Source organism: Mesoplodon mirus (genome assembly GCF_964341445.2).
Source record: "Mesoplodon mirus genome assembly, chromosome: 14".
In the NCBI taxonomy this organism is placed as follows: Eukaryota; Metazoa; Chordata; class Mammalia; order Artiodactyla; family Ziphiidae; genus Mesoplodon; species Mesoplodon mirus.
In genome coordinates, this window is record NC_138990.1 from 61105383 (window position 1) to 61118130 (window position 12748).

A 12748-nucleotide genomic window follows, 5' to 3' on the forward strand; every position below is an offset into this window, starting at 1 on the left:
CAGTATGTAAATTTAATTGTACTAAAATTATTGTTGAGCTAAACTACAGAGCTTCCAAAGAAGGGAAGCAAGGCTAGTCATTAATTAATGCACCTTTGCTTTAAACAGCAAAGATTCCATGCCAGCTCTTGAAATCAGAGAGGAAATCTCAGATTCTGTACTCACTCCGCTGGCCTTTCAAAGAAATGATTGGTACAGCCCCCTCCCAAGAAAATGGATTTTTAACATTTGGTCCTCAGAAGCTCAGCCCTGAGAGTGCTTTATTGTGCTGGGTTTTACAATGGGTTTAATATAGCAGGGTGCCAAAGGGCAGGAGGGGAAGAACTTTACAATGTAGATAAAGTAGGTCCTTTCAGGATGCAGACCAAAACTGTTAGTGTGTTTTATTTCATCTCTTAGGACTTTCTTGACAGGGTTCAGTTTTTATCATGCAGTTGTTCTATGTTTGTGTGCCTTTTTCTGTTGTAACTAGATCTAATTTTTTTTAATTAAGAGAAAAAAGCCATGCATAAAGCCTTAAAAATTGGCAACATGTTTTTCCTGCTTTTGATACTAAGGTTATTCTTGATTTGCTACCAGAGCTTATAACTGGCATTCGTTGTAAGCTGTTTTACAGAGTGAGGTTAATATGAATGAAATATTTTTTTTCCAGTTGTGTGCCCACTTTCTGTAAAATAACAGATTCACTGAATCACATACTGTTGATGCATATAGATTGAAACAAACGCATTTAAAAATTACTGTTTACATCTTTCCTTTAAAATTTTAGGAAGCCTAAATTATATAGCAGTTGTAGGATATTATCCAAAAATTACTTTCTAAAAAGTAAAAGTGGATGTCAACAAAAAAGAGGGAGAAACATTGCCAGAAGCCAGAAAATCTCTAAGCAAAGCTGCTAATTATTCTTAATGGGCAAGATGAGCACATTAAGAAACAAATGAATACATCAGTGAAATGTAATTGAAAATCGACCTGGCAATCACACATCACATCTGAGTATTGGCCTGTATATTATTCTCATCATTTAAAAAATTATTTTTGTTGTTCTAGGCATCTGAATTGAGTGAATCCAACTGAGTCTTACTTCCTAGTCACTTAAGCTTCTAAGATTCTGATTTTTACCTTTAAAAATATCATTTTCTGATATTTCCTGTTTATCTTCTGTTATTCCTATTTTTAAAATATATGACGCAATGAATGGAGGCGTTCTGAATCTTTATTTCATAGAAGCATATCAACCAGTTGTAAGGTTATTTATTGTCTCCATAAAATGTATCAAATGGATTTGGCTATGTCTTCTAGAGCTCTCTACCTTGAACCTAGAATGCTAGATGTGGATTTGAGATTTATTAAACAGAGATATCTGAAAAGAGAGTAAGACTTGAGGTATAAGGGAATGTTGTTAAATATTTTCTCAGACTCATGGGTATGTGTCCCCGAGGTTCTCCTTGGCCTTTAAACTGCACTGCTGGGTCTAACCCAGAGGCCTCTAGCTGAGAGCCCTTCAGATGCTGTTTTATCTGTACCCAAAGGGAACAAAGGATAAATCAGAAATGGGATCATTTGGCTCATCCAGTTCTCGAATTTATCCTAAAATAGTGTGAACTGTGTTCCCTCTTCTTTGGCACAGCCTTTTTAGTGTAATAAAGAAAGAAACCTCCCAGTGCCCCCAGATAATAATTACTCAATAAAGTCTGGAGCTGGTGTTGACAGTGACATAAGAATAGGGGAAAGAAATGGTATACCGAGTTATTATTGATGCTAAGCCTCTTCCAAATCATAATGAATAAAAGTACAACACCTAAGGTGAGCAGCCCTTTCTGAAACACTCACTAATTCACCCAACACAAGTACCCTGCACTGACCCATCCTTAGTAAACACCAAGCAGGTTATCTGCAGAATATGGCAATGCTTGGTGACCCAGGCTCATGATTCTGACCCAAGCATCTTATCCCCACAATATGCACCATCTGGATCATGATCTTGAGCTTAGGATTCTCCAAAAATTGGTAAATCTCCTGTGAATTTAAAAGAAGATACCCCTGGCTTAACATTATTTTATTTAACAACATCCCTGACTTGAATAATTAATAAATGAAGCTTCATGTGACCGTGCAGCCGTGGATGGTTGAGACCTTGGAAATGCCAGGCCGTCATCCTGGGTCCAGGCCCCTTCCTCCAATATCAGTGTCAGCTGGTCTTCTATTTACTAGATAGATCCAAAATGGAATCTGTGTGCCTCATATTGGGTAGGGGTTCAACAAATAGCTTTGAAAATTAAATTTAAGTTAGCTAATAAATTAAGCTAATTAATTAATTTAAATGACTTAAACCACTATTAACTGCATGCCATTTCAAGTGATAAGATATAGCAGTGAACAAGACAGACCAAGTTCCTGTTCTTGGATGACACAGACTATACCTATACAGAGCACATTTATACACGTGAAAAACACTGAAAATCTACAAGGCAGAAGTTCTTTGATTCCTTCCAGTCATTTAAATTCTACAATAAAAATGTTCACATAATAGTTTTGAGCAGCAGGGAAAAAAAATAAAGCTTAACTGCCAAACCTCACTTTAGTTACCATCAGCAGCCTCTCATCCCTGCAAAGCTTTTGCCTGAATTATTGAAAAAGATAATGAATTGACGTGATTTAGGCACCTACTATGTGTTAGGCACCTACTGTGTGGTACTCCGTAAGTCTATAAAATAGCTACATTATTCCTATTCTTGAGGTGCAGCTCAGAGAAGTTAATTTACCCAAATTCACACAGTCACTAAGTATCAGAACCAGTGCTAGAAGTCAGGTTCATGTGACTTCATAGCTTCCCTGCCACCCCCATTAAACCATCTCTTCACCAGAAACTAGAATGATTTGGTGAGCATCATCTTGCACTGGAGGAAAAGGCTTCTCATCCATAAATGTACAGCTGACATTGCTAACAGAGTTCAAAACGCCTCTACATCGTACTCTCAATTCATATGAGTAATAAGCACATTTAAGAATATTTCACAGCATTTAAATTAACAAATATTGCCACATCAGTGAGGTGCAATGAAACTAAAGGTAGCATAAACCAAGAAAGTAATGCTTTGTGAATCGCAATGTTATTATTTTAAAAATACTTTCTTGCTTAAAGAATAATGCCAACTCTCAAAAATGTATTGAATATATGCAGCTACTGATAAATATAATAATCACTAACTGCAGGAGGAGGCTAATATTTTAAACAAGATTTATAGATAATTAGCTTAATTATATTTATGTATATAACATATATATAATTTGTTCAAATAGCTATTATTATACAAACATATATATATAAATGTATATATATATATATATTTTTTTTTTTTTTAAGGATAAAAATCAACTGAAACAAAATTAAGATGGATCCCCGCTCTTGAACCATGCTTTGTTTGAAGAGAAAATCTAGTTATAGAATCCTGATTTCTTTTAGCCACAAGCATATATCCTAGAGCTCGGAAGTCCAGGTGCCCAGACTAGGAGACTGAAGGTGATTGCTCTGTATCTATTTAATCAGAAATCACATTAAGGCTTTCTTTGCACCCAGCATCTCCCACTGGAGTCTTCCAGAAGGTGGGTGCCTTCAGAGAATAGGATTTGGTGCATGCTGTTGAACACTATCCTGGACAGACTGGCTCGATTTGATTGAATTCCCTTTATTACCCCGAAGTGACAGAGAAGAATGAGAAAATCTATTATTGGACACAGCGCCAGCCAGAGGAACCACCTCAGAATCTGACCTAAAGTAAAGGGTGGGGAGCAGAATATCAAAATATATCTCTTAAGGCAATATTTTAATATACTGTGGCCATTTTTTCTCTAGGTACTTGTTTTCATATAAAAAAACACCTCCTAAACCACAAACTGTATTTCCTTCCCAGTTCTAAAAATAAAGCAGCCTAAGTACTGCTGTGAATTTTTTCATTAAAAAAAATTGCTTCCAGAATATAAATACATATTCTTGCTTCACCCTGATCACCTGGACTCACAGTTTTATAAATTGTATAAAAGTATATAGTGTTAAGATGTTTACTAAAAATTATTAATAGGTTTTCTGAGTTATATAATTTAACTTCCCTGTGACTATTTTATAAAAAGTATTACCTCCACTAACAAAATAATATGTTTGGCTTGATAGATTAGTCATGTACTCATACGACGCTACAGGTGTACCGAGCACATTATGGCATGTGGTTTGGGTGTCATGGAAACGCCGAGAAGGGTGTGGCCATAGTGTGGGGGAACTTAATCAAAAACAGTTGTCAGCTGACTCTTTACTAATTTTGTTCTCAGAATAAAGACGTCAGCTGTCCTTTTCTACAAGACATTTCATTTAGAAGACTCCTGAAATACTTTCTTCCTGAAATAGACAAAACTGTAGGCCGATGTGTCATTTTAGTTAATCAAAACAAGTAGGCAAATTAGTCTCTTTTATTTTTTTAATGAATGTAATTTAACGGTATTTAATTTGCATACAGGAAAGTTCACCCAGAAAAAAAAAAAAAAAAAGTCTGCATTATAGCACTTTTGTAAACCTCAACAAAGCCCTTCATTAGGAGACCTAATTGATTTTTCCTGCCCACTCCTGGGGGAAGAAAGCTATCACAGTACCTGCTTATTCACTCAGAGAAGAAATGGGTGTGCCGGGTGTTTCAAGCAGAGATTTAGGTTAAAATGTCCTGTGGCTCTGTTCTTGCAGGGAGATCTTGGCCAGTGCTTGCTTTGAGCACTCAGGAAATCTGTTTTTCTGAGCAATAGGGGAACATCGCTTGTCTGCTTGGTGTCCTCCCCATGGGCCCAATTTAGTTCAGCTTGCAACCTTCACTGGAATTATTTTATTTCTTGTTTACTTAAACCTTGCTTTATTCCAAAAGAGGGATTTTAAGGCTTCTTACAGTGACACACAGAATATACCATATAAAATAAAGGAGAAAGCGAGGGCAGTTGGACAGTAGAAAGCCAGGAAAACATCATGAAGGCAGGAATAGGACCGGTAGAGGAAAGATGTGCCATAGAGTACTTGTAGTTCAGCTGAGATCATCCATTTGGCTCTGAGGTGCACAAGGACCAGAGCAAAAAGAGAAAGACGAGCAGGTATAAGATTTATAGTGTCCAGAAGCTGAAGCAAAACTAGTTGATCTGAAGTCCAGGTTTTCCCAGTGTTGAAACCTGACATGATTTCTCCCACGGGTCCTCATGAAGATGGCGCTCTGTGCTCTAATGGACCAGCTCCTCAAAACATGGCTTCAATAAATATGACTCTTTTTGTACAAGTCCTTACATGTCAGCAGATGGCCAAAGGCCAAACTGTTAAGTCTGTAAAGACAATTCTTCAAGGGGCCTTTCACTTCAGAAGAATTTTCTTCTTCAGTAATTAGTTTTCCCTCAGAGATTCTCCAGCCTCTCTCCATCTTTCTCTTCTCACTTCCCCCCAAGTCTTTCCCTGCTGCTCATCCTCACTCTCCCCACTGGCATTTAGGAGATTGAAAATACCTCAACTTGGAGAGTCTCAGAAGACTGCCATTGCCCTCCGCACTGCCGGAAGGAGGCTTACCTTGGGACTTCTAGCTCTTTTAAGCAAGTGGGGACTGGCACCTATGGTACAGTCATCTTCCCTGGCCAGTGCTTATCACCCTGGGCCTTGCCAGTGTACTCCCTGAAATGTATATTTCACAGGTGATAAAACTACAGTCCAGGGAATTAAAAAAGCTTGCCTGTGACAAGTAATTCAACACTTGGTGGCAGAGCCAGGGCTACACCCTTCTCCTTCTGCCTCACACGCTACAGCTCTTCTCACCATGCTGATCCCGCGTACGATAAGAATATCGGAGTGTTTGTGGGCCTCTTTCTGGCAGGGAGTCCGTTGACAATCACTGCAGAAGCTTTCTTAACTGTGGCCTATAGATGTGAGAGACATCATCACAAGGAATCAGACGGCTGGTGTGTTTAAGGCTGGGAACATATCAAGCTGGTAAGATACCTTTTTGCATTAAAACACTCTGGTTGAAACTGCTTTCCTCAGTACTATGGATGATTATTAAAACTAACAATAGCTAATATTTATTAAACACTTACTGTGGGTCAGGCACTGTTTTAAGCACTTTAAAAGTATCTTATTTAATGCTTACAAGAACCTGTAATGAAGCAGGCAGGCGTTTTCATTACCTACAATTAAGAGATGAGAAAAACTGAAGGGAACTATGTTACACACTGGGTTGGGAATGACTTAAGGATCGAGAGGGTACAGTGTGAGGTTGGGAGAAGCCCAGCCTGGGACCTTCTTGTGAATGGCTCTATTTCACTGGTTCTCAACCTGGTGGAGAGGGGCAATTTTGCCCCAGGGGACTTTTCTATTGTTATAACTGGGGCAAGGTGGTTGCTACTGGCATCTAGTGGATAGAGGCCAGGGATGCCGCTAGACCTGCGCAAGACATCCCCACACCCCTCCCGCCAGCAAAGAACTCTCTGGCTCAAAATGTCAATGGAACCAAGATTGAGGAAACTCTGTTCTGTTTCATGGTTTTAAAATAGTCTAGGTATTCATTCCCTTTTAGATTCTGTTCCTTCTTATCCAAAGCAGGAGAATTGCATACCCTCAACCAAAACAATGGTGTTTCCTGTGATGCTACATTTTAATTTTGCCCCGTTGGTATGGACCTAGAGGAATAAGTAATCATTTAGTAGTTTTCACAAGAAATATCTGTATCTGTGTATTTTTCCTTTATGTGTTTAACCACAGACATTATTGGAAGAACAATCTAAGTTTTGATTAATTCTTTAATTACTGTTAATCTGTCATCCTTTGACATTTTGAGTTTTCTCTATGTTTGAGGATGCTTTCCCACCCCAAACTGCTCAGCCTGCAGGGGAACAAAGGTGGATGAATAGCAACAATGCTTAAAAACTAAAGTGGAAAACATACTGGGATGAGGATATGGAGTAGCGATAACTTTTTTTTTCTTATATTAACTGGTGAATGTAATGTGTCCACGTACGAATTTTTGAATCCTGCATTAGAATGTTCAGAGTAGGCTGATGGCACAGGGGGCAGTATGCTCTGTTTCTCAAATAAATGAATAAACCAGTTCTGTTTCGCAGAAAACCTCCAGTAGGTCCAGAGAAAGAGCAATCTCCTACCTGGGTATTCTTCATTCTTAGGACAGCTTTTATTCCACAGTGCAGACTGCCATACCCTTCTGTGGAAGACTTCATTTTTGGATGTGATTTTCAACCTGGTCTTTTAGTTATCAATCAAAAACACATTTTCTATGTTGTCCTCATTTACATTTATTTAATGCTTAAGGTCATTTGTGACCAGTTGAGTGTATTTCAGCATATGGAATCAGGGAATAATAGATTTCAGCATCATGCTGTGAAGAGAGATTGTGTTTTTACAAGACATAATGTTGTTTACTGGGTGTTAATAATCACTAATTAATAAACATATCTAGAACTCTAAAATGTTGCATTTTGAGGAATAAAAATGTCAGGTGTTTAACTTATGGAGTGCAATAGTATTTTCTATCATTCCTTCATAAAATAATGAAGTTACATAAAGAAGCAAAATGTCATTGCTCAACACAGGATAGATCGAAAATGCCTTTGTTTCTATTTATTGTTCTCAAAAATGCTATTTCTAATATATTGTTCTGAGATGTACCTGGACATATAGTCTGTATGTCAGTAGTCGTACAGAAACTTCCAAGATTAGGGTTTTTTTTTCCCGTCTTTATTTCATATTAATTGTGGTCAGTTTCTTTTTTAACCACTGTAAGCATTTCATCCAAAGTCTACGAAAGCACGTTGCCAGGAAACAGGTGGATGAGTCAGTCCTTGAAATGCCTTGATCTCATATTAAGGAGCTACTTGACCACTTAACCTTCAAGAAGCTAAGAGGAAACTGCCAACCAATGATGTAATAATCAGCATTCCCCTTCTATCCACTGCTTTCCCACCCATAACCAGTACAATATGATGAAAGCATTAGCTCCATGTGAGAAGAAATAAAAGGAAACCGTTCACAAAAGAGCTGAGATATAGTTCAATATTCTTTTTTAGTGCCTCAATGCATATGCAGAATTTCTCCTCCAAATTGGAGGTGTGGAATAACAGTAGCGACAGATAACTAAGAGGTATTTACCATAGCTACAAAGCCCACACGTGAGCCAAATATTTCTGCTATTAAAAAGCACTTCAAAGCTTGACATGAAGTTTGTAACAGCTGAATGTCTTCTGTGACTTCATTTGCAAAGATGTAAAAGCAGAAAGGAAAATCATGGTATGAGAACTGTGAACCTCGGAAATGGTGTTTTTTTTAAAAAAAAAAAAGAGAGAGAGAAGGCCCCCAGAAATCTGACTGGCACCCCAAGCTCCTGTTCCCCCTGCTCTGCCAGTGTTCTCAGGAAGCAGCATTCCCTCTGTTACCGGCCTCTTCCTTCAGGGCAGACCCAGTTGGTGAGTGGCCTGAAACTTATTTTGAGGGCCCTCTTTAGGAGAATGAGTTCGATTATACCTTTTACTTTGACAGATTTTACAGAAGTTTACAACCATGTGAACCCACCACTGGGGCTGCTTGTGGGCCTGGGAAGGGGCCTGTGAGAGGGAGGGGGCCCCAATGATTAGGCTTCATTAGCGTGACAGTAAATCCATTCCTGCTCTCATAACCACCAGCAGCCTTGCCTGGAATAATGCTCTTCCCTTCCAAACTCGCTTATTCCCTCTGTTCCATTTTAATCTGAGTGTGATTGTTGCTAAATATGAAATATGTGTTTGCAAAAGCCTGGAAGCTTTAGCCCTAGCTAAGAAAGATCTAGGATGCACATATATGAAGGATATAGCCGTTACCTCTCACAGATCTAAATACAGTCATTTGATGGTTCATTCGTTGGTCCATCCATGCAGTCACCTATCAACTTAACTAATATACCCAAGGTATTCTGCCTTCGAGAACATAAATACAAAGTTATAGCAAATAACCCTTGAACAAAGAAAATCATGCTACTAAATATAGCTAGAGTTTGGTGAAAGAACAAGGATATTCACAGCTTCTCAATTGTTAGGTTTATCTGAAGCTGTCTTCAAAACTGTGACTGTCTAATAAAGAACCATTCAGAGCTTTTGATGTCTGCATATTTCTAGGTATTCCAGAATTAGTGAATGGCGTCATTCTCTGGTTAATAGTAGTTAACAGTTACAATATTTTTAAAAATCGATTAAATATACCCTGCTGTGATATTAAAAGTAAGTTTCTACTTAAGAAAAGAGTATCTTTGTGTGAAAATTCTGGTGAATTTAGACCTGTGACTTTTTTTATTATTCTTTGATAAACCATTAATTTTAATGAACTGTGGAACTCATAATAACTTTTAAGACTGTTTTATAACCCAAATTTTACCTTTATACGGGCCCCCAGGATTGGCTATTGTCTCTACTGCCCTACTGCTTTTTAAGACTTATGTCTTCTTGGAGGCTCATTTTCCTTTAGACATTAAATTGGGGATGTGAAAAATGATTTAAGGGCTTCCCTGGTGGCTCAGTGGTTGAGAATCCGACTGCCGATGCAGGGGACACGGTTTCATGCCCCGGTCCGGGAAGATCCCACATGCCGCAGAGAGACTGGGCCCGTGAGCCATGGCCGCTGAGCCTGCGTGTCCGGAGCCTGTGCTCCACAACGGGAGAGGCCACAACAGTGAGAGGCCTGCGTACCGCAAAAAAAAAAAAAAAAAAAAAAAAGATTTAAGAATGTAAATCCCAACCCAGGGGGATAAAATTCCTGACTTATTCAGGCCTTCTGCAGTCTGCCCTCACTTTCCTCACTCTCTTCATTCAGTGTAGCTTGTACTGCTCCCCCACATACACCCTCTCCTTGGGTCACCCAAGCCTCTTCACTCTTCTGCAACACATTTGGTCCTCCCCATCTCTGGTCTTTGCCAGTCTTGTTTCCCTCTTCCTTATCCATCTAAATCCTTTCTTCTAGGGCGGCTTAATTACCATTTCCTCCTGCCTTCTCAGGAGGCAGCTTGCCCTAATCTTTTCCTTCTTTTAACTTCTGTTGGCCCTAGAATAGTCCCCCAGAAAACATGGCATATTCTCTCATTATTCAAAGTGTGTTGCCTATTTTCATGTTCATTGGTTCATTCATTTCTTGGTAAATATTTCAGTCACCTTCTGTCTGCCAAATACTGTTTTGGGTTGCTAGAGATGTACTGATGAACAAGACTGAGAAAGTGCATGCCTTCTTAGAGTTCACATTCAAGCAAGGGAGACATAATTTTTTTAAAGGCAAGGACTCTACTTAGTATGTTTTTATATTCCCTGAAGCAATTAGTACACTTTGTCCCTGTTATAGTAAATGTTTTAAGATTTGTATTTGGAGCACATTTTGAAAGACATGATAAATGAAAGATAGGGTAAGATATGAATCCACAAAGCTTATGGGACCAAACAGTTTTTAATAGAAGAAAGTCAAGCTCTAGAGATTCAGACATCAGTTTATGTATCAGATAGCTGACTTTCATTTCAGGACAGGCTTCTTCTCAGGCATGCATATACAGTGTCTGTAGACACTGACATTGTGAGTAGGCATTTATCTGTCTTTTGTCAGGTTGAAGAGGAAGGTTAGAAGAAGGTAACTGAGATAAGAAAGCTGAGGGCTCTCTAGAAATTTTCTGATAAAATATAACTGTTAGTGAGTTTTGCTAGAGTCATGGTAACAGAATCTCAAGAACTGCTGAGAATTCTAGAGATGCCACAGTCCTGTTTCCTTCTGTTGCTATCTTGGATATGGGAAAACGAAATACCTAAGTGTACTTTCTATTACTAACATTTTTTATTTGCTTGACACATTTATAGAAGGGCTCATATCCCTACTATTTAGTGTTTAGTGTTTCTTCACTGAAGAAACCAGCTCCCACAGGGTGAATGCTACCCAGTTTTAGATATTGTGCTAGAGTTCTCCTTTTTGTGTTTATATGAGCCAGATTTTAAAATTTGGGGGGCATGGTATTTTTAGGGGCCCTGTTAAACTGCAGCAAATTAAAAATTAAGGCATTTTCTTATAGAACAATTTGTGTTCCCTCTTTGGACATGCCGATCCTGACTTTTTATCAAGGTCAAAATCTCACTACCAAAAATTGGCCAAGTCCTATATTGATAGCCAGGTGTGCATGTCAGACTACTGCGTCCTCTGTGAAAATGCCTTCCAGTTTTAACAGAAAAATCCCTCCTTCATAGAAATTTATATCACAGAACGTACATATCAAATAAAAATGTCTTAATTTTCAAAGGAGTTCCTCACTTTAAAATGGACAAGGGGAAAATCTTTAAAACTTTTTTTGGAGAATGGCCATATGAGAATCCATTGCTAAAAAATAATTTATTTTTTACTTTAATAATGGAAATGATTTATTTTCAGTATTTGGCTATTATAAACAGTGTTGCAGTGAAATGTATCTGTACATAAACTGTACACTTGCAAGTAAGTGTATCTACAGAGCAGATTTTCAGAAGTAGACTTTGTCTATTCATGTGGCCTTAGCAAACTGTGTAAATTACTAAGGTTTGTAATATATTATCCTATCTGTTAAGACTAGTCTCTTACCATTATTCTTTCTTCCTAGAATATTCTAAAATCATGTTGGTATTTGTATTATGGTGACATTTTCATTGTGACTGAAAAAATATATATGAATTAATTTACTAAGACTTGACAGCTTATGCCTCTGAGTCTTCTATTCAAGAACAGGAAGTTTTCTTTTTAAGCTTTTTTAGGTGTTTCACTAGCATTTAAAATGTTTCTTCATTTCTCTTGTTAAGTTTATTTTAGAAACTACCTTTTTTGTTTCTTTTATAAATGAGATCTTTCATTATATTTTATAACTGGTTATTATTTGTATGTATGTATATAAAGAAAGCTATAGGGTTTTGTATAGCAAATGTTTAGTCACCTCAATGAGTTATTATTTCTAATACCTTGTCAACTTATTCTCTTGAGTTTTCCAAATAATCACATCATCTGCAAATGATGGGAATTTTGTCTTCTTTCTGATTCTTGTATCTTTTTTCTTCTCTTGTATAATTTTATTGGATAAAAAAAATCCCAGAATGATATTAAATAGGTATCTTTGAGTCTGGCTTTGTTGGGAATCCTCTGATGTTTCACCATTAAGTATGCATTAGCTTTTGAGTTGAAATAGAAATGATATTTTCTATCTTGTTAAGGACTTTTTTTTTATTCCTGTTTTTAAAAGAGTTTACCATAAATAAATATGGAGCTTTAGCAGATGTCTTTTCATCATGTATGGAGATGATCAAATTGTTTTTCTTGTTTCAGCTACAAGCTCTACAAATTATTCTAATACTAAAGTTTGAGAACTTCTGCTCCAGGGGGTCATTTCTGTGATTCTGAACTGACTTTAAAGCTGATCCCATCCTCTGGCTTTATGTTTTTGTTTGTAACTTAGCCGAAATAAACTTATTTCAGAGTCCAAAAGGAAGACAGATTTGCCTAACATTTGGACCGCCTATGTTGGTGACCAGTGTATTTTACACTGGTTAAGGAAGACTGGTAAACAGTTTTGAGATCTTGGAATGAAAGACGCTGATTAATTTTTTTACTAATTATATTTTCCATTTCAAATATCTCTGATTCTATGATTATGACTAGTCCAACTTGTGTTATTCATTTCAATGTAATAAAATGTAATTTAGCATCTGA

At 37.5% G+C, this 12748-nt stretch overlaps 1 protein-coding gene across 1 annotated transcript in view; it reads left to right on the forward strand.

Moving 5' to 3' along the window:
• Positions 1-12748, forward strand: part of CAMKMT (calmodulin-lysine N-methyltransferase) — a 392335-nt gene that overhangs the window by 341025 nt on the left and 38562 nt on the right. Inside the window, exon 7 of the mRNA XM_082643141.1 lies at positions 5938-6004. Coding sequence (XP_082499267.1) covers positions 5938-6004 — 67 coding nt within the window. The remainder of the gene's footprint in view (positions 1-5937; positions 6005-12748) is intronic.